At 46.2% G+C, this 26,899-nt stretch overlaps 1 protein-coding gene across 4 annotated transcripts in view; it reads left to right on the top strand.

The window, feature by feature from the left end:
- The window catches only part of LOC119956843 (leucine-rich repeat-containing protein 49), a 153,607-nt gene that overhangs the window by 82,897 nt on the left and 43,811 nt on the right, over window positions 1–26,899 (top strand). For all 4 annotated transcript variants that reach the window (XM_038784326.1, XM_038784327.1, XM_038784325.1 and 1 more), the window contains 6 exons: window positions 4,048–4,195; window positions 9,132–9,215; window positions 14,739–14,920; window positions 19,802–20,039; window positions 25,549–25,734; window positions 26,119–26,228. In XM_038784326.1, the coding sequence (XP_038640254.1) occupies window positions 4,048–4,195; window positions 9,132–9,215; window positions 14,739–14,920; window positions 19,802–20,039; window positions 25,549–25,734; window positions 26,119–26,228 (948 nt within the window). The remainder of the gene's footprint in view (window positions 1–4,047; window positions 4,196–9,131; window positions 9,216–14,738; window positions 14,921–19,801; window positions 20,040–25,548; window positions 25,735–26,118; window positions 26,229–26,899) is intronic.

Below are 26,899 nucleotides of genomic sequence, written 5' to 3'. Positions count from 1 at the left end.
AGGAGCAGGTGGAGGGTCTGGGGGCGCCAGTGGAGCTTGAGGAGCTGGTAAACGCGATGGGGAGCATGCAGTCAGGGAAGGCACCGGGACCCAATGGGTTCCCGGTGGAATTCTATATGAAGTTTGTAGATCTGCTGCTAGTGAGGACCTTGAATGGGGCAAGGGAGGAGGGTCTTTGCCCCGACGATGTCCAGGGCGTTGATCTCACTGATTCTGAAGCGGGATAAGGACCCTCTCCAGTGTGGATCATACAGGCCGATTTTGCTCCTCAATGTGGATGCGAAACTGCTGGCCAAGATATTGGCCAGGAGGTTGGAGGATGTGGTGCCGCAGGTTATTCACGAGGATCAAACGGGTTTTGTGAAAGGGAGGCAGTTGAACGTTAATGTGCGGAGGTTTCTTAATGTTATACTGATGCCGGCGGTGGACGGGGAGGTGGAGATAGTGGCGTCGATGGATGCGGAGAAGGCCTTTGACAGGGTGGAGTGGAGATACCTTTGGGAGGTTTTGGAGAGGTTCGGTGAGGGATTTATTAGGTGGGTGAGGCTGCTGTATGATGCCCTGGTGGTGAGTTTGGTGACAAATGGGAGGAGGTCGGAGAACTTTCGGTTGTACCGGGACGAGGTAGGGGTGCCCCCTGTCTCCCCTGCTATTTGCGTTGGCAATCAAACCCCTGGCCATGGCGCTGAGGGAATCGAGGAACTGGAGGGGGATAGTGCCCGGGGGGGGGGGGGGGGGGGCGCGCATCGGCTGTCGCTGTACGCGGACAATTTATTGTTGTACGTTGCAGACCCGGCGGGGGGATGCCGGAGGTGATGAGGATTCTTGGGGAGTTTGGGGACTTTTCTGGGTATAAGCTCAACGTGGGAAGAGTGAGCTGTTCGTGGTGCATTTGGGAGACCAGGAGAGAGAGAGATAGGGGAGCTTCCGCTGAAAAGGGCAGAGAGGAGCTTCAGATACCTGGGGGTCCAGATAGCCAGGAGCTGGGGGGCCCTGCATAGGCTCAACTTTACTAAGCTGGTGGAGCAGATGGAGGAGGAGTTTAGGAGGTGGGATGTGTTGCCACTCTCCCTAGCGGGCAGGGTCCAGTCGGTCAAAATGATGGTGCTCCTGAGGTTCCTTTTCCAGTATCTACCCATCATGATTCCGAAGGCTTTTTTCAGGAGGGTCAGTAGGAGTATTACGGGGTTTGTGTGGGCGCAGAAGACCCCGAGGGTGAGGAGGGTATTCCTGGAGCGGGGTAGGGACGTGGGGGGGTTGGCACTGCCCAACCTGTGTGGGTACTACCGGGCTGCGAACGTGGCAATGAAATGTAGGTGGGTGATGGAGGGGGAGGGGGCGGCATGGAAGAGGTTGGAGGCGGCGTCCTGTGTGGGCACGAGCCTAGAGGCGCTGGTGAGGGCACCATTGCCACTCCCCCCAGCAAAGTACTCTGCGAGTCCGGTAGTGGTGGCTACCCTCAAAATCTGGGGGTAGTGGAGGCAGCATAGGGGGGAGGTGAAGGCTTCAGTTTGGTCCCCGATATGGGGGAACCACCGGTTTGTACCAGGGAGGATGGACGGAGGGTTTTTGAGCTGGCACAGGGCAGGTATGAGGCGGCTGGGGACCCCTTTCTCGATGGGAAGTTTGCAACCTTAGAGGAGTTGGAGGGGAGGTTCGGTCTCCCCCCAGGGAATACCTTTAGGTATATGCAGATTGGGCGTTTGTTAGGGGGCAGGTGGCGGAGTTTCCACTGTTGCCGCCAAGGGGGGGTTCAGGACAGGATGCTTTCGGGGACGTGGGTCGGTGAGGGGAGGATCTCGGCAATCTATCAGGTGATGCAGGAGGGGGAGGAGGCCTCAGTGGAAGAACTGAAAGAGAAGTGGGAGGAGGAGCTGGGAGAGGAGATCGATGAGGGGACATGGGCGGATGCTTTGGGGAGGGTTAATGCCTCCTCCTCTTGTGCACGGCTTAGTTTAATCCAACTAAAGGTGCTGCACAGGGAGCATATGACTGGAACCAGGCTGAGCCGGTTCTTTGGGGGGAGAAGACAGGTGTGGCAGGTGTTTGGAGAGCCCAGCAAACCACACCCACATGTTCTGGGCGTGTCCCGCGTTGGAGGGCTTTTGGAGGGGTTTTGCGGGGACCTTGTCAATGGTGGTTGGCTCCAGGATGGAGCTGGGCTGGGGGCTCGCAATTTTCGGGGTAGCATCGGAGCCGGGAGTGCAAGAGGCGAAAGAGGCCAGGATCCTGGCCTTTGCGTCCCTGGTAGTCCGGCGCAGGATTCTTTTGCAGTGGAAGGATGCGAAGCCCCCGAGCACGGAATCCTGGATCAACGACATGGCTGGGTTCATCAAACTGGAGAGGGTCAAGTCGGTGCAAGGGTTCTTCCGGCGGTGGCAACCGTTCCTGGACTTCCTGTTGGAGCATTAGGGGGTGGCCAACTTCAGCAGCAACCCGGGCAGCGGTTACTTGTTCGATGGGGGGATGGTGTGGGGTTTCATGGTTTCATGCTCATTCTTTGTGTTAATTTATTGCTGTTGTATTTGGGGGGGAGGGTTACTGGTTTTCTTTGTTTTGTGGGTGAAAATTTGTTGAAAATTTGAATAAAAATTATTTAAAAAAAAGAAAGTTCCAGATGACCCAGTGCAGCCTGTTGGAGCAGCCTGTTCCAGATTTCCACTTAACTTCTCCATTCAGTCCAAAATTGTTTAATTCTAATATTAAGTTTGTTTCGAATTTCCCCATCGGAGGAAATTATTTCTCTGGACAGCGTTGAATACTTTATCATATTAATGCCTAAATTTGATTGCCATGGTTCCCACCAGTTGGAGGCTAGGTATTCTATGCCGGGTCGTTCGCCTCCTGAATCTCCAAAGTGTTTCTACCGTCTTCCAGACAAGACAGGAGTGTCATGAAATTTTAAAAAATAAATTTAGAGTACCCAATTATTTTTTGCCAATTTAGCATGGCCAATCCACCTAAGCTGCTCATTGTTGGGTTGTGGGGTGAGGCCCATGCAGACACGGGGAGAATGTGCAAGCTCCACACAGGAGAGTCATGAAATACAATCCATCTGCCTGGATGAATGCAGCTTCAACAGTATTCAAGAAATTTGGCATAATCACATTTGACTGGCACTCCATCCACTAACTTAAACAATCACTTCCTCCACCACTGGTGCACTTTGGCTAACACATGTCCTGTCCACATGATGCACTGCAGCAATTCACTTAGACTTTTTCACAGCACCTATGAAACCCACAACTTCTCCCACCCAGCCGAACAAGGGAAACTAGTATGTGGAAACATCATTATCTTCAAGTTCATCTCCCAAGCCAAACATCCTCAGTATTTTAACGCCACAGGCTGTAATGGTTCTAAAATGTGGCATGCTACCTCCACTTTGGAGGGAATGAGGAATGGATGTGGCCAGTGACACTTGCATTCAGAGAATTAATTTTTAAAAATACGTTCTCTGCACATTTTCTAAACCTGAATCTTTTGCATAAAGTAGGAATAATTTTAAATATTTATATTTCATATAATTTTCTTGTTTGCCATGAACAGCTTCTGCTCTTACAAGTACAGACACGTCATTAAATTAATTTGTTCCAGAACAAAGTGGAAGGTTTATGTACACCTTTCCTTCTGAGTGAGAGATATCTGTCCTTCAGGAAGGTAATGGTTTGGTATTTGTTAGTTCTGCAGGACAGACTCTAATTTGGAAGTCAGATTATTGGTTGTGTGAAGTGGAGTGATTAGATTTAACCCTTAAAATCACATTATGTAAATGACCACAATGTAGTCCTGTTGAATTAACGCAATGTAACATAGGAAATTACCATAAAAAATGGAATGACTGCCACTTGCACAAAAGTATGCTACGGTAGAGAAATTCTGCTCTTTCTTGATAGTCCGAGTTCCTGATGGTGTTTTTTCTAATCTCCAGAGAGAATGATAAGTCTTGGTGCGTTTCCCATTTCATACAAATTCATTGCTACTAACATTGACTTTTACCTCACCTGAAGTGGGATCTTTCTAATTAAGTATTTTTTCTAAATACAGATTTGAGGACATTGCTTGTCTGTCAGACTCGTTATCACTCTCTGAGGTTACCCTGGATGGCAATCCCATAGCTCAGGAGTCATGGTACAAGCATACGATTCTCCGACATATGCTTCAGCTCCGTCAGCTAGATATGAAGAAAATCACAGTGAGTCAATTATCCTGACCATGTCATTTGGACTTTGGTCTAAAGTCCCATCAATTTAATTCCACTGAGTTACAATGCTTTAATAATTGAATATTCAGGTTTTTTTGACTCAACCATTAACCTCTTTATGGCTATAATTTTGGGACTTTGGGATTGACCAGTTTGATTGCAGGATAGAAATCTGATTGAAAAGGAAATTGAAGCACAACTGTAATATTGACAGAAATAGAGTGCACACTTTTGGGATGACTAGTACATGGCAAAATATTTTACTCAGGCTAGGAGCTTGAGCTGAATTTGGTGTCAAATTCTTAGTATAGAATAATAAGTTAGCCATTAGATTTGATTGCTGACTTCAGGAGCCTTAAACTGCACCCAGCACAATGCTCTACAACTCAATGTGCATCTTGGCTTGCAGTGTGGGCCATCCTTATTTACTTACTGATGGGTGCCCAACCAACCTTGACCATTAATAAAGAGTATTTTTCCAAACGCAAACTTCATGTGGGTACAGTCCCTCCCAACCATCTAAAACACCAAAAATATTCCAAAGACTGCCCTGTGGAATCCTTGGAATATTAGAAACAGGGATTGGTTTGGTTCTGTTATGTTCTCAATGCTGAAGGTTCAAACCTGTTTTCATGTAATCGCACTAATTGGATGTGAACTCACCCTACTGAGGACATTGAAATATGTTTTAAAAAATTAATTTACAGGATATGGGTGTCGCTGGTTCGGCCAGCATTTATTGCCCATCTCCAATTACCCGTCAAAAGGCGGTGGTGAGCTGCCTTCTTGAATCGCTGCAATCCCTCAGGTGTAGGTGCACTCATAGTGCTGTTAGGGAGGAATTCCAGGATTTTGCCCCAGCAACAGTGAAGGAACGGCGATATATTTCCAAGACAGCGTGGTGAGTAACTTGGAGGGGAACCTCCAGGAGATGTGGTTCCCAATCAGGCTGCTTTGTCCTGGATGGTGTCGAGCCTTTTAGTGTTGTTGGAGCTGCACTCATCCAGGCAAGTGGAGAGTATTCCATCACACTCCTGACTTGTGCCTTGCAGATGGTAGACAGGCTTCATGGGGTCAGGAGGTGAATTACTTGCTGTAGGATTCCTAGCCTTTGACCTTCCCTGGTAGCCACAATATTAACGTGGCTAGTCCAGCTCAGTTTCTGATCAATGGTAACTCTCAAGATGTTGATTGTGGGGGATTCAGCGATGGTAATGCCATTGAATGTCAAGGGGTGGTGGTTAGATTCTCTCTTGTAGGAAATAGTCATTGCCTGGTACTTGTGTGACGCGAATGTAACTTGTACCAGCTATGACTCCAACCAGTGGAGAGTCTTCCCCCCAATTCCCATCGACTCCAGTTTAACTAGGGCTCCTTGATGCCATACTTAGTCAAATGCTATCTTGATGTCAAAGGCAATCACTCTCACCTCACCTCTGGCATTTCAGCTCTTTTGTCCATGTTTGAACCAAGGCTGAAATGAGGTCAGGAGCTGAGTGACCCTAGTAGAACCCAAACTGAGCGTCCGTGAGCAGGATATTGCTGAGTACGTGCCGCTTGATAGCGCTGTTGATAACTCCTCCATCACGTGCTGATGATGGAGAGTAGACTGATGGAGCTGTAATTAGCTGGGTTGGATTTGTCCTGTTCCTTGTGTACATGACACACCTGGGTAATTTTCCACATTGCCGGGTAGATGCCAGTGTTGTAGCTGTACTGGAACAGCTTGGCTAGGGGTGTGGCAAGTTTTGGAGCACACGTACTATTGCTGGAATATTGTCAGGGCCCATAGCCTTTGTAGTATCCAGTGCCTTCAGCCATTTATGGATGTCACATGGAGTGAATCGTATTGGCTGAAAACTGACATCTGTAATGTTTAGTTTAAGTTAATGTGGCAGGGGGATGGGAATTTATGTAAGGATTCAGAGCAGGGGGAATCAAGAACAATAAAAAGACAGAGAGGATAATAAGAAAAGTAATAGGCAGAAAAATCAAGGGCCTGCATCAGATAATGACACTAAAAGGGTGGCACGGTAGCACAGTGGTCAACACATTTGCTTCACAGCGGCAGGGTCCCTGGTTCGATATCCCACTTGGTTCACTGTCTCTGCGGAGTCTGCACGTTCTCCCTGTGTCGGTGTGGGTTTCCTCCCACAAATCCCGAAAGACGTGCTGTTAGGTGAATTGGAAATACCGAATTCTCCCTCTGTGTACCCAAACAGGCGCCGGAATGTGGCGACTAGGGGATTTTCACAGTAACTTCATTGCAGTGTTAATGTAAGCCTACTTGTGACAATGAAGATTATTAATATTAAAAAAATAGCATGGATGGGACAAGGTGAGAGAGAGAAAGTTTAAGGGAGATGTGCGGGATAAATTTTTCACGCAGAGAGTGGTGGGTGTCTGGAACGCGCTGCCAGAGGATGTGGTGGAAGCAGGCACATAAGCAACATTTAAGAGGCATCTGGATGGATACATGAATAGGGAGGATATAGACAGAGGGATATAGACCGAATAAGGGCAGAAGTTTTTTTTTTAGTTCGGGCGTCATGATCGGCACAGGCTTGGAGGGCTGAAGGGCCTGTTCCTGTGCTGTACTTTTCTTTGTTCTTTTATTTAGCAGGGTCACTGGACAGTGTGGTCAGAACGGAGAATTCTGACAGATTTTTACTTCTCTACATCTAGTACTGAGATCAATTGCAATGTCTCCATACATGCTTCTTCTCCATATCCCAGCTGACAATTAATGTAGCATAATGCCTTATGTCCGTATGACTCATTACGACGCCACATGATACCATCACGGAGACGTGGTTGAGGGAGGGGCAGGATTGGCAGCTCAACATCCCAGGATATAGAATCTTCAGGTGAGACAGATGGAGGGGGTAAAAGAGGATGAGGCGTTGCATTATTAGTTATAAGGAATCAGTTATTGTGGTAAGGAAAGATGATATCTTGGAGGGGACATCAAATGAAGCTTTGTTGGTAGAGCTCAGGAACAAAAAAGGGACTGCCACAATGATAGTCAATGGGAAATTGAGGAACAAATATGTGCAAAATTCGCAGAATTGTGTAAAAATAATAATAGGGTTATTATGTTAGGTGATTTCAACTTTCCCAACATTAATTGGGATCGTCACTGTTAAGGGCTTAGATGGAGTGGAGATCTTAAAATATTTTAAGATCTTTTTAGCTCGATATGTAGAGGGTCCAACAAGGGACGGTGTGCAGAGCTTGACCCAATTCTGGGGAATTAAGCTGGGCAGGTGATTGATGTGTTGGTGGCAGAGCATTTTGGGGATAGCGACCACAGAATGGTACAATTTAAGTTTCTTATGGACAAGTTGCAAAAAAAAAAAATTGTGTTTGGGAGAGCGGATTTTAGTAAAATAAGGTGGGGAAATCTACAGAAGAGCAGTAGGGGTGGCGCTGAGGACCTGGCTTTGAATCCTGTCCCTGGGTCACTGTCTGTGTGGAGTTTGCACATTCTCCCTGTGTCTGCGTGGGTTTCGCCCCCACAACCCAAAGATGTGCAGGGTAAGTGGATTGGCCACGTTAAATTGCCCATTAATTGGAAAAAATAATTGGGTACTCTAAATTAAAAAAAAAAGAAGAGTGGGGGGGGGGGGAGGAGGGGTTGTTCATAGAGGAAAAGGGGAGGGTACAGGCCCAACATGTTTCCTCTGGGGAAATAGGAAGGAGTAACAAGCCCAGAGAACCATGGATGACCAGAGACATTCAGGATATGATGAGAAGGAGAAGAGGTTTTTAGTACAAGGGGAGCAAATCAACTGAGGCATTTGTGGAATACAGAAAGATGAAGTTTAAGACAGTAATTAGGAGAGCAAAGAGGGGACATGAGCTGATAGAAGTAGGGACAATCCCAAGATATTCTATAAGTATATCATGGGAAGAGGATAGTAATAATAAATAACAACACCTCCTCCACGATAGTCCTCAATACTGGGGCCCCGCAAGGCTGCGTGCTTAGCCTCCTACAATACTCCCTATACACACACGACTTTGTGGCAAAATTTGGCTCCAACTCCATCTGTCCACAACCCTGTCAGCATCAGTGGGGCCTATGTGGAGATGGTTGACAGCTTCAAATTCCTAGGGTACACATCTCCAAAAATCTGTCGTGGTCCACCCACGTCAACGCTATGACCAAAAAACCACAACAGCGCCTATGTTCCGAAGATAATTTAGCATGTCCACACTCACTCTTACAGATGCACCATAGAAAGTATCCTATCTGGCCGCATCTTAGCCTGGTATGGCAACTGCTCGGCCAAAGCCCGAACACAGCCCAGTCCATCACACACTCCTGCCTCCCATCCATTGACTCCATCTACACCTTCTGTTGCCTTGGGAAAGCGGGCAGCATAATCAAAGACCCCTCCCACCCGGCTTACTCACTCTTCCAACCGCTACCATCGGGCAGGAAATACAGAAGTCTGAGAACACACATGAACAGACTCAAAAACAGCTTCTTCCCCACTGTCACCAGACTCCTAAATGGCCCTCTTATGGACTGATCTGATTAATACTACACTCCTGGTATGCTTCACCCGATGCCTGTGTCTATGTATTTACATTGTGTATCTTGTGTTGCCCTATTACGTATTTTCTTTTCATGTACTAAATTATCTGTTTCAGCTGCACACAGAAAAATACTTTTCACTGTACCTCAGTACACGTGACAACAAACAAATCCCATCCAATCCTTAGATTTAATTGTAATACATTGGCCGCCAGTTATTGTATCCTGTGTAAACAGCTTATTCAGCTGCTGCAGTTTATATAATAATAATAATAATCGCTTATTATCACAAGTAGGCTTCAATGAAGTTATTGTGAAAAACCTCTGGGAGGAGCTATCAATTGTATTAAAGATAATGTATGCATTTTCATTGTTTGTTCTTAGGAGGAAGAGAGGCGAATGGCATCAGTCATAGCCAGAAAAGAAGACGACAAAAAACGTGAAATCCACAAGCAGGCAATCCTGAAGGTGAACGCTGAATGATATTCCTGTTAGAATTGATTAGGTTGGCTGGTTTGTTTCATGCGGAGTGCTTCATATCTAACATATAATCAGTTAGAACTGATGTGCAATATAATTCTGCCAAATTTTCAAAATTAAAATGAAAATTTCTGGCATGAGGGTTTGTCAGTCATTTTAAGTTTGGCTCACCAATCCAAAGTTACAGAATCACAGAATAGTACAGTACAGAATAGGCCCGGGGTGGCGCAGTGGTTAGCACGGATGCCTCACGGCGCTGAGGACCCGGGTTCGATGCCGGCGTTAGGTCACTATCCGTGTGAGATTGCACATTCTCTCCGTGTCTGCGTGGGACACACGCACGCACACACGCACACACACACACCCCTACCTGTTGTTGTTTATCTATGCCCTGATTGATAATCCACCTTATCAAGTCACCCTGTATCCCATGTGCATTTGCCTTCTCAATAAGTCTCCCATGTGGAACCTTGTTCATAAGTTCATAAGATATAGGAGCAGAATTAGGCCATTCAGCCCATCATGGCTGAAATGTTCCTCACCTGCTACCAAATATAACAATGTTATAGACCAAGAGCTGGATTGCGAAATCAGCCAGAGCATCTAGAACACATGACCTAGGAACGGGAGTCGGCAATTTAGCTTCCCGAGCCTAAACACCCTCAATGTGATCATGGCTGATCCCATCCTGACCTCAACTCCGTCCTACCCGTTCTCTATAACCCTTCAACTCATTACCGATTAAAAATCGGTCTCACTCCCCCTTAAATTTATTCACTGTCCCAGCATCCACCGCACTCTGGGGTAGCGAATTCCACAGATTCACAACCCTTTGGGAGAAGTAATTTTTCCTCAAATCTGTTTTAAATTTGCTATCTCTTATTCTAAGATTATGACCTCTTGTTTTAGAATGCCCCACAAGAGGAAGCATCAGCTCCATGTCTACTTTATCCATACCTTGTAGCATCTTGTATATCTCAATTAGGTCTCCCCACATTCTTCTGAACTCTAGAGAGTATCGGCCTAAACTGTTCAATCTCTCCTCATACGACAAACCCCTCATCTCTGGAATCAGTCTAGTGACCCTCCTCTGAACTGCCTCCAATGCCACTAAATCGTTCCTCAAATAAGGGGACCAAAACTGCACAATACTCCAGGTGCGGTCTTACCAGGTGAGGTGTTGCAACAACACTTCCTTACCTTTATACTCAATTCCTTTTGCTATAAATGCGAACATTCTATTTGCTTTCCTTATTATCTGCTGCACCTGCATGCTCATTTTCTGTGACTCATGCACAAGGACCCCCAGATCCCTCTTCATCCCGAAGTAGCACATGGCTATATCGCTGGCTTTGAAAGCAGACCAAGCAGGCCAGCAGCACGGTTTGATTCCCGTAACAGCCACCCCGAACAGGCGCCAGAATATGGCGACTAGGGGCTTTTCACACAACTTCATTTGAAGCCTACTCGTGACAATAAGTGATTTTCATTTCATTTAGATAATAAGTTGCCTTTCCATTTTTTCAACCAAAACCTCACACTTATCCAAGTTAAACTCCATCTGCCACATTTTGGCCCACTCTCCTAACCTATCTATATCCATTTGTAAGGTTCTTAGTTCCTCATTGCAACTTACTGTCCCACCTATTTTTGTATCATCTGCAAATTTGGCTATAGAATCTTCTATCCCTGTATCCAAGGCATTAATTAGACTGTAAATAGCTGGGGCCACCAGTTACATCTTGCCATCCAGAAAAAGACCCATTTATCCCGACTCTGTCTTCTGTTGGTCAGCCAGTCTTCTATCCAAGCTAATAAGTTACCCCTAATCCCATGTGATCTCACCTTGGGAATCAACCTTCTGTGCGGCACCGTATCAAATGCCTTCCGGAAGTCCCGATATAGTCCAGATGTAACCAAAGGCTTTGCTGAAATCCATGTAAATTACATCAACTGCAGTACCCTCATCTATATTCTTGATTCCATGCTCAAAAATGTCAATCAAATTTGTTAGGCATGACCTCATTTTGACAAAGCCATTCTGACTATCCCTGATCAAACCTTGCCTCTCCAAGTGGAGATAGATTCTATCCTTCAGAATCTTCTCCAGTAGTTTCCTAACCACTGACGTGAGACTTACTGGTACAGAAAGTTCCCTGGCTTGTCTCTGCAACCTTTGTTAAATAGTGGGACCACATTAGCTGTTCTCCAGTCCTCTGGCAGCTCCCCCGGGGCCATTGAGGAATTAAACATTTGGGTCAGAGCCCCGGCAACCTCCTCCCTCGCCTCCCACAGCAGCCTGGAGAATTTTCCACTTTTAAGCCCGCCAATACCTTGTCAGTTCCTATGACAATTTGCTCAAGAACCTCATAATCTCTCTCCCCAAGTCCAATACTACCTCCTATTATTGGCAGCACGGTAGCACAAGTGGATAGCACTGTGGCTTCACAGCGCCAGGGTCCCAGGTTCGATTCCCCGCTGGGTCACTGTTTGTGCGGAGTCTACACGTTCTCCCCGTGTCTGCCTGGGTTTCCTCCGGGTGCTCCGGTTTCCTCCCACAGTCCAAAGACTTGCAGGTTAGGTGGATAGGCCATGATAAATTGCCCTTAGTGTCCAAAAAGGTTAGGAGGGGTTATTGGGTTACGGGGAAAGGGTGGAAGTGAGTGCTTAAGTGGGTCGGTGCAGACTCGATGGGCCGAATGGCCTCCTTCTGCACTGTATGTTCTATGTTCATCTATGTCTATGTTCATTAGGTTAAGACAGATATGAAGTATTCTTTCAACACCCTGCCAATGACCTGGTCACCCACAGATTTCCTCTTGGTCCTTAATGGGCTTAATCCCTTTTCATTGATGTACTTATAAGAATATTTTGGATTTTCCCCCCTTTTACCAGCCAGAGCGCTCTCATATCTCCTCTTTGCTCTTCTAATTGGTTTCTTAAGCTCCATCCTGCACTTACCTGTACCCTCCCCATTTCATCATGAACACCCCGCATTGCTCTTCTGTCGGCTTCCCCACAAGTCTTTCCAGTCTACCGTGGCCAGATCATGCCTTATTTTATTAAAATCTACTCTTCCCCAATCCATAATCTTTTTTTGCAACTTGTCTATTTCTTTGCCCATAACAAATTTTACTTGAACCTTATTGTGGCCGCTATAACCAAAATACTCCCCCACCTGTCCGGCTTCATTCCCCAGAATTAGGTCCAGCACTGCACCATCCCTTGTTGGATTCTCCACATATTGAGCTTAAACGTTCTTCTGTATACATCTTAGGAACTCTACTCCACCTTAAGCCCTTAATATGATGGCTATCTCAATTAATTTGGGGAAAGTTGAAATCACCCATTATAATTACCCCCTTATTATTTTTACACACCTCCACGAATTGCGCACATATTTGCGTCTCAATTTCCCGCTGAGTATCTTGGGGTCTATAATAAACAACTAGCAAGGTAGTGTCCCTTTTTTATTCCTAAACTCTACCCACAAAGCTTAATTTGATGTCCCCTACATCTATCTTTACTACAGTAATTGCCTCCTTAACTAATAATGTAATGCCTCCTCCTCTTCTACCCTTTCCTCTGCCTTGCCTGAATATTTGGATTGTGTTTATTGTCACGTGTACCAAGATACAGTGAAAAGTATTGTTCTGTGTACAGCTCAGACAGATCATTCCATACAAGAAAATATATAGGGCAAACATAAAATAAACAATCACGACCACAGAAGCACCTATCTGTGCCCCTGACTATGGAGTTCCCCGTGACTATTGCTCTTCTGCGCTTTGATCTTCCTGCTGAACAACAGAGCTAGCCGTAATGCCATTGCTCTGGCTGCTGCTGTTGTTTTCCTGCGACACCAACCCCCCCCCCCCCCCCCCCCCCCCCCCCCCCCCCACCCCCAACCCCCACCCCCACAACAGTATTCAAATGGTATACCTTTTGGGGAGGAGGACAGACACGGCGGATTCCTGAACTGACTGCCTGTCCTTTCTAGCGGTCACCCATCTGTCTGCACCTTGGGTGTGACCACGTCTCTATAACTCCTGTCTATGACGCTTTCCACCATCTGCATGCTCTTAGTTGCATCCAACTGCTGACCAACCGAACCACATGGTCTGAGGAGTTACCATTGGGTACACTTCCTGCAGATGTAGTCACCCGGAATACTGGAAGCATCACCGACCTCCCACAGTTAGAGCACTGCACCCTGCTGACTGACATTTCTAGCACTAATTAATTAATTATGTCAAAACAAATAGTTATTAAATTTAGCACTAATTAATCAATTACATTTAAATACATACAATTCAAGTTAAAATCAACTATATGATCCCTTGCGCTAGATTTCTCCGATAAATGCTAAATACACTGATCTCCGAATTACTTCTCTACTTAGTTAATTACTCAAGTTTTTCAAATTGGGAACAGATTCCCAACAAGCCAATCAGGTCACAGCTTTACTGTGATGTCACATTTCAGTTGTTTTCCTCAGTCCCTGACACCCAACAGGTAAGTAAGTTATTTATACTGGATAAATTGCTTCACAGCTCCAGGGTCCCAAGTTCGATTTCGACTTGGGTCACTGTCTGTGTGGAGTCTGCACATCCTCCCCGTGACTGCGTGGGTTTCCTCCGGGTACTCCGGTTTCCTCCCACAGTCCAAAGATGTGCAGGTTGGGTGGATTGGCCATGACAAATTGTCCAAAATTCTATGATTAACCTAGGACAAAAGTTCGGCGCAACATCATGGGCCGAAGGGCCTGTTCTGTGCTGTATTTCTCTATCTATCAAAAAGTTATTTATACTGGATAAAAGTTATTTATACTGGATAAAAGTTATTTATACTGGATAAAAGTTATTTATACTGGATAAAAGTTATTTATACTGGATAAAAGTTATTTATACTTACTGCTGCCAAGCTTCTCCTTCCCGAGTTCGCGGCAACTCCGCTTCTTGCCGACTAGTTAGATTAACTCCAATTTTCTATGGCCCTTCTTTGCTTGTCCTCATTACGACCAATTAGAGCCCTTCCAGATTATAAACCACAAAACTTATTTTCAAACTATAATTGATGCAAGTTGTAAAGACTTACTGATCTATTCCACAACTTACCAATCAGTTCTCTCCCTTGTATCCTCAGCTGCAGCAGGGCAAGACCCCTCTCTGATGATTGGAAAGTTACAAAGCAATGAGAAAAAGCAAAGAGCACCTCTTCCCACCTCTGTTTCAAATTCCCAAGTTTAAACTTAAAGCTCACTCTGCCTGTGACCTCTCTCCCACTGCTCGTGCGCAAAGCTCACTGTGAGTGTGCTTTGAAGTTCTTGACTTAAATAGAGCTGAGACTGTCTGAGATGACATACACCAGTTAAACTTTAAATAGATGCCTTCTGTGCTATACAGTTCTTCCACAGAAGAGAATGGGTTTGGTTTTTCTTTACAATTTTCTTCATTCATATCACCTTGTTTCCTGAACAGTGTGTTTTGCTAAATATATTTCTTTTTCCAGGAGAAGCGTCGTTTGGCTATTAGCAATGCTTCCAGACAGTGGGAGATCCAGCAGACAGTTGCTGCCATCAAGGAGGCACAGCAAGAACAAATGAAACCGATAGGCACAGCCAATAACATCAGTATTCAGAAGCCATGTCACATCAGTGAACATGAACATGGACTATGGCCAAATGAGTCAAGGTACTTTTCATTGAGAAACTTTGGTAGGGCAGTACCTAGAGTTGGGCAGCACGGTAGCATGGTGGTTGGCATAAATGCTTCACAGCTCCAGGGTCCCAGGTTCGATTCCCGGCTGGGTCACTGTCTGTGTGGAGTCTGCACGTCCTCCCCGTGTGTGCGTGGGTTTCCTCCGGGTGCTCCGGTTTCCTCCCACAGTCCAAAGATGTGCAGGTTAGGTGGATTGGCCATGCTAAATTGCCCGTAGTGTCCTAAAAAGTAAGGTTAAGCGGGGGGTTGTTGGGTTACGGGTATAGGGTGGATACGTGGGTTTGAGTAGGGTGATCATTGCTCGGCACAACATCGAGGGCCGAAGGGCCTGTTCTGTGCTGTACTGTTCTATGTTCTATGTAGAGTGCAGGGCACCAGAGATTGTGAGTAAATCAATCTGAGAATGATCTCACTCCACAGAATAAATATTTCCCACTTTCCCTGTCTGTTAGCTTTGACAAAGAGTCATCGGAATTGAAACGTTAGCTCTTTTCTCTCCCTACCTATGCTGCCAGACTTGCTGAGATTTTCCAGCATTTTCTCTTTCATGACAGTCTTAATGATAGATAGATTTCAGATAACCAATAGACACGGAGATATTTCCCAGGAAGAAAACCTTCACTATTCTGGGCATTTCACTGAAGGAATGTCGAAAGGATTTCAGGGTTAGAGATAGAAATAATTCTGGTTTTACTTCTTAAGGTGAAATTAGTTAAGATGAGAAATCTACCGTCTGTGGATCTGTTACATACTAACAAAGGAATAGGAAGAGGCCATTCAGCCCTTTGAGCTGCTTGCACAATCAGTTAAATCATGATAGATCTGTATCTCAACTCCAATTATCTGTCTTCATTTCATATCTCTTGGTTCCCTTAGCCAGCAAAAATCAATCTTTTAAAAATTTTTTAGAGTGCCCAATTCATTTTTTCCAATTCAGGGGCAATTTAGCGTGGCCAATCCACCTACGCTGCACATCTTTGAGTTGTGGAGACGAAGCCCACGCAAACACAGAGAGAATGTGCAAACTCCACACAGGCAGTGACCCAGAGCCAGGATCGAACCTGGGACCCCGGCGCCGTGAGGCATCAGGGCTAACCACTGCCACCGTGCTGCCCAAAACATCTGATTCATTAATGTCCTTTTGGGAAGGAAATATGCAATCCTTACCTGGACTGACTGACATGTGACTCCACACCCACAACAATGTAGTCAACGCTCAAGTGGCTTAAATAACTGGTTTTGCCAGTGATGTTCATCTACCCAATAAATGATTTTAAAAACAGGATTCAGAGGTATGTTTGGTTGGTGCCATAGAAAATAAGCAACCTGAATGGATTGTAAGCCTGATAAATAATCCTGAATGTTTGTGCATTTATGGTGCAACAGAACCCAGCTTTAGGGTGGTCCTGAATATGTGGACGAGATCTGGAGTTGAGGCAGATGATCAACCATGATCACATTGAATGGCCAAGCAGGATTGAGGGCCCTCATGACCTATTTCTTGTGTTCTTATGTAGCGGGTACATTAAGTAGCTATTAGTAGTCTGTAGGGATTGGACTATTCCTCCATACAGAACAAATTTCATCGCTGTCTTACTTTTATATGAAGCTGTTAATGTTGAAAGCGTGCTGGACTATATTTTGACATCTCTTTTTAACCAATTAAGTCCTAATAACAAAATAAAAAGAAAGCAGCAGAGAACAACAAACAAGACTTTGCCAAATCTGAAAAAGCCGGTGGCGTGAGGTTATATCTAATTTTTGATTTTCATGGAAGTGACCATTACTGTTTTGTGGTTAAATAATGCTCTGTAAAGGTTAAAAAGAGTCCCATCCATGTATTTAAAAAAATCTATATTAGCATTGTTCATGGTGACTGAAAATTATTCCGTGTGGTGCAGTTTGATTCACTCCAAAAGTAAAACAGAGCAACACCCAATTTAAAACTTGAAATGTACATTATGCATACTCTCAACCAGCTTCCAAAACCAAAAATTGTCCAACTACCTCAAGATCGATATGTTCACTGTCAGAGTTTCTCCTTCTGTCAACTCCTATAACGATAATTTAATTCATTCTCACGCCAGAAATAAACATTTTGTTGTAAGTTTCCTATTTGCTTAAATTTTGACTTTATTCTAAGTTTTCAGCTGTCAATGTGAGTTATTTTCTCTGCTCCTTTATGTCTTTTTATTGAACATTTTCAGCTTCAAAAGCTTGGATCAACTCATTCTCAAATGAGCACAATGGCCCATAACTTCCTGGTTCCCCAACATCGCATTAAAGGAGTAACCCAATGATGCACTCGGGAATCCTGCTGGGAAGTTCCCACATAAGGATTTGCCCAGCAATTGTCCAGATGTGCTAACTTCTCCTGGACAATTTCGTTGGGCTGGGAACCAAGTGACAAGTGATTTAAATTGTTAACTTTGGATGGTTCTCCCAGTTTTACCCTGATAGTTACTCTGCAAGAATTAGAGGATAAAAATCAGTTCTGACTCCAGAGTAACTATCTAAATACCCAGACCGAGCCTTGCATGAGACACCCCACACACACACACACACACACACACACACACACACACGTGATCACCCCAGTGGATTCCCCACACCACCACCTCCCAACGGTCCAACCTGACCCTAACCCTCCCCCACCCCCCACTTCCAGCATCCACAACCCCTCTCTCCCGATTCTCTGAACCACTTACCTTCACCCTTTACATTGTCCCTTTCCAGCAACTGTTCCTTTTTCCCCCGGGTCGCAGTTACTCCTTGCAGTCGCAGCCAGAGGCACACTTTGCTGCTCCTGTGTCATCCACCCTGAGTGAGAAAGGTTGGGTTAGATAGGGGCTTTGGAATTTTAACAAGGGTAAGTCTCTCCAGAGTGGCGATCTGTTGGAGATTGCCACTCTGAGGAAGTTACGGGCCAATGTGACAGTTTTTGTGCAGTGTGTGCAGGAGGGTTTTCTGACACAGTATGTAGACAGGCCCACAAGGGGCGAGGCCACATTGGATTTGGTACTGGGTAATGAACCCGGCCAGGTGTTAGATTTAGATGTAGGTGAGCACTTTGGTGATAGTGATCACTATTCGGTTATGTTTACTTTAGCAATGGGCAGGGATAGGTATATACCGCAAGGCAAGAATTATAGCTGGGGGAAAGGCAATTATGATGCTATTTGGCAAGATTTAGGATGTATAGGATGGGGAAGGAAACTGCAGGGGATGGGTACAATCGAAATGTGGAGCTTTTTCAAGGAACAGCTACTGCGTGTCCTTGATAAGTATGTACCTGTCAGGCAGGGAGGAAGTTGTCGGGCATGGGGACCGTGGTTTACTAAGGTAGTTGAAGCACTTGTCAAGAGGAAGAAGAAGGCTTATGTTAGGATGAGACATGAAGGCTCAGTTAGGGCACTTGAGAGTTACAAGTTAGCCAGGAAGGACCTAAAGGGAGAGTTAAGAAGAGCGAGGAGAGGACACGAAAAGTCGTTGGCGGATAGGATCAAGGAAAACCCTAAGACTTTCTATGGGTATATCAGGAACAAAAGAATGACTAGAGTAAAATTAGGGCCAATCAAGGATAGTAGTGGAAAGTTGTGTGTGGAATCAGAGGAGATAGGGGAAGCGTTAAATGGATATTTTTCATCAATGTTTACACTGGAGAAAGACAATGTTGTCGAGGAGAACACTCAGGTTCAATCGACCAGGCTAGATGGCATTGAGGTTCACAAGGAGGAGGTGTTAGCAATTTTGGAAAGTGTAAAAATAGATAAGTCCCCTGGGCCAGATGGGATTTATCCTAGGATTATCTGGGAAGCCAGGGAGGAGATTGCAGAGCCTTTGTCCTTGATCTTTATGTCGTCTTTGTCGACAGGAATAGTGCCGGAAGACTGGAGGATAGCAAATGTTGTCCCCTTGTTCAAGAAGGGGAGTAGAGACAACCCTGGTAATTATAAACCTGTGAGCCTTACTTCGGTTGTGGGTAAAATGTTGGAAAATGTTACAAGAGATAGGGTTTATAATCATCTTGAAAAGAACAAGTTGATTAGCGATAGTCAACACGGTTTTGTGAAGGGTAGGTCATGCCTCACAAACCTTATTGAGTTTTTTGAGAAAGTGACCAAACAGGTGGATGAGGGTAAAGCGATTCCTTGCAGAAAATAAGGAAGTATGGGATTGAAGGTGATTTAACGGTTTGGATCAGTAATTGGCTAGCTGAAAGAAGACAGAGAGTGGTGGTTGATGGCAAATGTTCATCCTGGAGTTCAGTTACTAGTGGTGTACCGCAAGGATCTGTTTTGGGGCCACTGCTGTTTGTCATTTTTATAAATGACCTGGAAGAGGGTGTAGAAGGATGGGTTAGTAAATTTGCAGATGACATGAAGGTCGGTGGAGTTGTGGATAGTGCTGAAGGATGTTATAGGATACAGAGGGACATAGATAAGCTGCAGAGCTGGGCTGAGAGGTGGCAGATGGAGTTTAATGCGGAAAAGTGTGAGGTGGTTCACTTTGGAAGGAGTAACAGGAATGCAGAGTACTGGGCTAATGGCAAGATTCTTGGCAGTGTAGATGAACAGAGAGATCTCGGCATCCAGGTACATAAGGGAAATCATGTTTAACCAATTTACTAGAGTTCTTTGAAGGAGTAACATATGCTGTGGATAGAGGGGAGCTCGTCAATATGCTGTACATGAATTTCCAGAAAGCATTTGATAAGTTGCCACATCAGAGGTTATTACAAAAGATAAAAGCTCATGGTGTAGGGGTAACATTAGCCTGGGTTGAAGTGCGGAGAAAAAAATAATAATGACAATAAAAATAACAATTAGATTAAAGTTGCATGTGTTTTTGCAGGTCTCCAGATGGGATACTGACCTGCACAGTGCAAGGACTGTCCATTGCAGACTCTCACTTGGCTGAGCTGGAAGGGGACACACTGCACTTGTATGGGTTTGGTGCACTGGAATCTCTGGATCGCAACTGGGGTGTTCAGACAGCTGGGACTGTCACAACTATCTCTTTCATGTTCATAGACTTTGACGAGATTGTCACAGTGTTACCACGATTGAGGATTAAATTTCCAAATATTTTGGTAAGATTATTCCAGTTATTTTTTTGATGTTCCAGTGACCAGGTTTTAGAATTAAAAGCTAAGTTTTGAAAGGAAGCTTCTTCTATTGGTATTGGACTTATTTGGGTGGTCAGTTTTGTGGTCACAGTACATTGCTCATTGTATTAAGTAATTGTGGTGATCACTCTCGGCAAAGGCTGACACATCAGGTTGGATTTAATGCAGCCCATCTGGCATAATCGGGGAAGAGGCGGCATGTCAATCTCCCAGCAGAGGGAAAATCTCTCTCAGGAGATATGAGAGGGAAATTCGCCTGCCTGTGGCCCCCCCCCCTGGGGTTGCTGCTGCTATTGACCAAGATACCTATCCATGAGCCAGGAAGTCCAGAAAAGGCTGCCATCGTTTATAGAACCCTTGTATTGATCCTCTCAGGGCAAATTTGACCCTTTCCAATTTTATAAATCCCGCCATGTCACTGATCCAGGTCTCCACACTTGGGGGCCTCGCATCCTTCCATTGTAGCAAGATCCTTAGTCGGGCTACTAGGGACGCAAAGGCCAGCACACCGGCCTCTTTCGCCTCCTGCACTCCCGGCTCCACCGCAACTCCAAAAATCCGAGTCCCCACCCTGGCTTGACCCTGGATCCAACCACCCTCGACACCATCCTCGCCACCCCCTTCCAGAGCTGGGCATGCCCAGAACATATGGGCGTGGTTCGCTGGACTCCCCGAACATCTGGTGCACCTGTCCTCACCCCCAAAGAACCTACTCATCCTAGTCCCGGACATGTGGGCCCGGTGCAGCACCTTAAATTGGATGAGACTAAGCCTCGCACATGAGGAGGAAGAGTTGACTCTCTCCAAGGCATCTGCCCAAGTTCCGTCCTCTATCTGCTCCCCTAGTTCCCCCTCCCATTTAGCCTTCAGCTTCTCCACTGACGACTCATCCACCTCCTGCATTACCTTATAGATGTCAGACACCTTCCCCTCTCCGACCCACACCCCCGAAAGCACTCTGTCCATCGTCCCCCGTGAGGGCAGCAAAGGGAATCCCTCTACCTGTAGCCTAGCAAACACCTTTACCTGCAAGTATCTGAACATGTTCCCTTGGGGAAGCCCAAATTTATCTTCCAGTTCCCCCAGGCCCGCAAACCTCCCGCCAATAAACAGGTCCCTCAATTTACTGATGCCCACCCTCTGCCACCCCCTAAATCTCCCATCCCTGTTCCTTGGGATGAACCGATGATTGCCACCCAATGGAGCCTCCATCGAGTCCCCTGTTTCCCCCTGATGCTGTCACCACTGTCCCTAGATTCTTAGGGTCGCCGCCACCACCGGGCTCGTGGTAAACTTCTTAGGGGAGAGCGGCAACGGCGCCGTTACCATGGCACCCAGGCTCGTACCTCTACATGACGCCATCTCCATTCTTTTCCACGCCGCCCCTCCCCCCTCCATCACCCATTTACGCACCATTGACACATTGGCCGCCCAATAGTACCCCAGAAGATTGGGCAGTGCCAGCCCGCCTCTATCCCTCCCTCGCTCCAGGAACACCCTCTTCACTCTCGGAGTCCCATGCGCCCACACAAAGCTCAAAATACTGCTAGTCACTCTCCTAAAGAAGGCCCTGGGGATAAAGATGGGCAGGCACTGAAAGAGGAACAAGAACCTCGGAAGCACCGTCATTTTGACGGACTGCACCCTCCCCGCCAACGACAATGGCAGCATGTCCCACCTCTTGAACTCCTCCTCCATCTGATCTACAAGTCTGGTGAAATTATGCTTGTGAAGAGTCCCCCAGTCCCTGGCCACCTGCACCCCCAGGTACCTAAAACTCTCCCCTGCCCTCCTAAGCGGGAGCCTACCAATTCCCTCCTCCTGGTCTCCAGGGTGCACCACAAACACCTCACTCTTGCCTAAATTTAGTTTATAACCTGAAAAGGTCCCAAACTCAGCTAGCAGCTCCATCACCCCCGGCATCTCTCCCACCAGGTCCGCCACATACAGTAACAGGTCATCGGCATACAACGACACTCTATGTTCCTCCCCACCTCGCACCAAACCTCTCCACCTCTCTGAATCCCTCAACACCATCGGCTCGATTGCCAGTGCAAACAACAAGGGGGACAGGGGGCAACCCTGCCTGGTCCCTCGGTAAAGCCGGAAGTACTCCGACCTCCTCCCATTCGTGGCCACGCACGCCATCGGGGCCTCATATAGCAGCCTTACCCATCTAATGAACCCTTCACCAAATCCAAACCTCCCCAACACCTCCCATAAGTACCCCCACTCCACTGTATCGAAGGCCTTCTCCGCATCCAGCGCCACCACTATCTCTGCCTCCCCCTCAATCGCCGGCATCATGATGACATTCAACAATCCCCACACATTCGTGTTCAGCTGCCTTCCCTTCAGAAAACCTGTCTGGTCCTCGTGCACAACCCCTGGCACACAGTCCTCTATCCTGGTGGCCAGGATTTTTGCCAGCACCTTGGCATCGACGTTGAGGAGAGATATGGGCCTGTATGAACCACAGTGCTGGGGGTCCTTGTCCCTCTTTAAGATTAAAGAAATCAGCGCCCGCGACATCGTCGGGGACAAAGTCCCCCCTTCCCACGCCTCATTCAGTGTCCGCACCAGCAAGGGGCCCACTAGGTCCACAAACTTTTTATGAAACTCCACCGGGAACCCATCCGGCCCCGGCGCCTTCCCTGACTGCATCTGCCCGATCCCCTTAACCAGCTCCTCCAGCTCAATCGGCGCCCCCAACCCCTCCACCTGCTCCTCCTGCACCTTCGGGAAAGAAAGACGTCGAGGAACCTCTCCATTCCCCTCCTCTCCCCCGTTGGCTCCGACCGGTACAGTTCCCCGTAAAAGTCCTTGAAGACCTCATTCACCTCTACCCCCTTCCGCACCACATTCCCACTCTTGTCTCACTCCAGCGATTTCCCTAGCCGCATCCCGCTTGCAGATCTGATGAGCCAGCATCCTACTCGCCTTTTCACCATGTTCATACACGGCCCCTTGTGCCTTCCTCCACTGTGCCTCCGCCTTTCTAGTGGTCAGCAAATCAAATTTAGCCTGCAGGCTGCGCCTCTCCCCCAACAGTCCCTCCTCTGGTACCTCTTCGTACCTCCTGTCTACCTCCAGCATCTTTCCCACCAGTCTATCCCTCTCACTCCTCTCCCTGTGTGCCCGGATGGATATCAGCTCCCCACGAATCACTGCCTTCAGGGCTTCCCAGACCACCCCCCACCTGAACCTCCCCCGTATCATTCACCTCGAGGTACCCCTCAATACTTGACCCTCCTACACACCTCCTCCTCCGCCAACAACCCCACATCCAACCGCCACAACGGGCGCTGGACCCGCACCTCCCCCATCTCCAACTCTATCCAATGCGGAGCGTGGTCGGAGGTTGTAATGGCCGAATTCTCGGCCTCCTCCACTCTCGGAATCAGTCCCCTACTCACCACGAAGAAGTCTATCCGAGAGTAGACCCTATGTACGTGGGAGAAGAAAGAGTACTCGCGTGCCCTCGGCCTCACAAACCTCCATGGATCCACCCCACCCATCTCACAAGTGAAGCATTTTATCCTTCTAACTGCCATTTCTAGAATTAATTAATTAATTAATTAATTAATTAATTAAAAAATAAATACTTATGAAATTAAAATAAGTTAGTTAACTATATGCTTCCGAAATGTATAAATGCCGTCTATAACCATGGTGTACTATAAATACCAGCCCTTGGTCCAGTAAACAGTATTCTATTATGTTGATGTTTTATTCAATTTCAATTATAATTGTACAGACATTGCTGCTCCAGTGTTTGAAGGAGCTTAGAGCAAATGAGATATAGATCGTTGTTCAGGTTCATACAAGGGAAAGGTTACTGAATAAGAATGGAATATTGTTGTGGCAAAATTAGATGCTAACCCATGGGGTGGCACAGTGGTTAGCCCTGCTGCCTCACAGCGCCAGGGATCACCAACCTTGAGTGATTGAGTGGAGTTTTCAGCGTGTCTGTGTGGGTTTCCTCCGGCTGCCCTGGTTTCTTCCCCAGTCCAAAGATGTGCAGATGAAGTGGATTGGCTAAATTGCCCTAAGTGTCCAAAGGTTAGGTGGGGTTGCGGGGATAGGGTGGGGGAGTGGGCCTGGGTCGGGTGCTTTTGCAGAGGCTCGGTGCAGACCCAGTGTGCTGAATAGCTTCCTTCTGCATTGTAGGGATTCTGTGATGTAACCCTTGACCCTGGCAATGGAACTGCCCATGTTTTGAATTTTAAATTTCTTGTAGTAAGAATTTGATGGTTCGTTCTGACTTGAAAACTCCTACAAGTGGCCTTATGTTTTTCTAATTTCTGCTGGTTTAAGTATAAATCAATAATTCTGAACTGAGGCAGATTCAAAGGAGGTTGTGGTAGAAGTGTGCTGAATAATTCAGAAATGATATATTCTAGAACATTACGGTAGCATGGTGGTTAGCATCAATGCTTCACAGCTCACGGTAGCATGGTGGTTAGCATCAATGCTTCACAGCTCCAGGGTCCCAGGTTCAATTCCCGGCTGGGTCACTGTCTGTGTGGAGTCTGCACGTCCTCCCCGTGTGTGCGTGGGTTTCCTCCGGGTGCTCCGGTTTCCTCCCACAGTCCAAAGATGTACGGGTTAGGTGGATTGGCCATGCTAAATTGCCCGTAGTGTAAGGTTAATGGGGGGGGATTGTTGGGTTATGGGTATACGGGTTACGTGGGTTTAAGTAGGGTGATCATTGTTCGGCACAACATTGAGGGCCGAAGGGCCTGTTCTGTGCTGTACTGTTCTAAAAAAAAAATTACAATGGTGAATTGCAAGGAAGAAGAGTCAGACCTCCTGACAGGAGAACAACTCGGGGTCTTTCCTCTATTTTGCCATCTCTCTGGGCAAACACTGGACTCTGGGTGAACACTGCCTTCTGCAGGTTAGACTGCAACCATCTTTAGAAAATCTGAATTAATAATCAAAAATGCTGGAAGCACTCAGCAAAATAGGCAGCTTGTAAACATGCTTCTGGCCTTTGGTCAGAACTACTCGTAATGAAGTGTCAAAAGTTCTGAAAAGCTAACCTCTTCCTTTCTCCATGGTGGTGTTACAGTTCATTCAGAGGGTCTGCATGCATGTTAAGGTCTGGAGCTATGGTTAGAGATAGTAGAGACTCCAATGTTCTCTCCATCATATGGTTGACCAGAAAAAACTCTGCTGCTTTTACCACCTGCCATGGGTGTGTGTTCAAAGTATTTGCAAGTTGATACTTAACATGTTCGGCCACATTATGAATGTATCTTCCTTGGTCATAAAATCCTTTGGTGGGACTTGAGTCCACAACTTCTGGCTCAGAGGCAGGGACGTTACCCACTGCACCACAAGACCTCCATCATGCTGCCTAAATGGTGAGTTTTCCAGCATTTTTATTTTTAATTCCACTACAAGTCAGCTTAGTGATCTTTTGCCTATATTTGCATCCAAAATATTTATTTCATAATTGTTTTGACAGCACTTAAAGTTCCAAGATACGAATCTTCACAAATTGCAGCAGTTCAATGCCCTGGCACTGGGCCGCCGGTTAGACCAGCTCACTGTTAGTTCTCAGGGGAACCCAGTGGTGAACTTCACCCTCTGGAAATACTATGTTCTCTTCAGGCTCAACCATTTCTGTCTCCAAAAAATAAACAATATGGAGGTAAGCATGTTAAATACCTGAACCCCATTTAATAGATTGAAATTTGCTTTTGTTGCTTTGCTAGATATAACTCCTAACCAATGTAGTTTGTGTTTATGAAATAATCGTATCCTGTGTTGCACTAGAAGTGCATGACGTGCATTGCACAATTCTACTTCAAATAGTGGGGAGGCAGTGATGTAGTGGCAATGTCACTGGACAATAAACCAAAGACCCAGGGTAATGTTCTGGGTGACCCGGGTTCAAATCCCGCCATGGAAGATGGTAAAATTTGAATTCAATAAAAATCTGGAATTAAAATTTTAACGATGACCATGAAACCATTGCCGTTGTCTTTAATGTACTTGGGTGAAAGCACAATATTTTTATTTTTATTTGTAACAGGTAACTCCCATGGATATAGTAATGGGTGAGCGACTTTTTGGAATTCTGGCACGTGTAGCTGCTTCTCATCTCCCCCAGCCTCGGTTGCTTTCATTGCTTGGAGAAATCAAGTAAGAGTCAACAGATAATGTTGGTATAGTTAAACAATCAGTTGAGGATTGACCACATGTTAGATTGACAATAAAAATGTCCACTACTATGTTTGTAGCAATTTGTAAAAATGTACAACCTTAGTCTGCTTGTAATCCAAGTTGTGTCTCCCTTGAAGTACTTAATGGGGAAGTGTAGGTGAAAGCCATGCAGTGTCAGCAATAGCTCCGTGTAGCACACTCATTTCTGAGTGGGAGGTCAAGTCCTACTCTAAAGACTTGAGCATAAAATCCAGACCCGCACGCCCAGTACTGTACTACGGGAGCGCTGACAGCTGGGGGTGCTGTATTTCAGGTGAAACATTAAATAAAAGGTCCCATTCGTCCTCTGTGATTGAGGTAACAATTCCCATAGCTGTCCCAGAAGAGCCAGCTAGTTCTCCCAATGTCATGTGAATATTAATTCAACAACCAACACAGATCATAGAATTTACAGTGCAGAAGGCCATTCGACCCATCGAGTCTGCACCGGCCTTTGGAAGGAGCACCCTACCTGAGCCCACCCCTCCACCCTATCGACGTAATCCCACCTATTTGTTTTTGGACACTAAGGGCAATTTAGCACAGCCAATCCGCCTAACCTGCACATCTTTGGATTGCGAGAGGAAACCGGAGCACTCGGAGGAAACCTA

The sequence above is a fragment of the Scyliorhinus canicula genome, chromosome 24 (genome assembly GCF_902713615.1).
Source record: "Scyliorhinus canicula chromosome 24, sScyCan1.1, whole genome shotgun sequence".
Lineage (NCBI taxonomy): Eukaryota > Metazoa > Chordata > Chondrichthyes > Carcharhiniformes > Scyliorhinidae > Scyliorhinus > Scyliorhinus canicula.
Note: the sequence above shows the minus strand (reverse complement) of the source record. Positions and strands in the feature narration are given on the sequence as shown.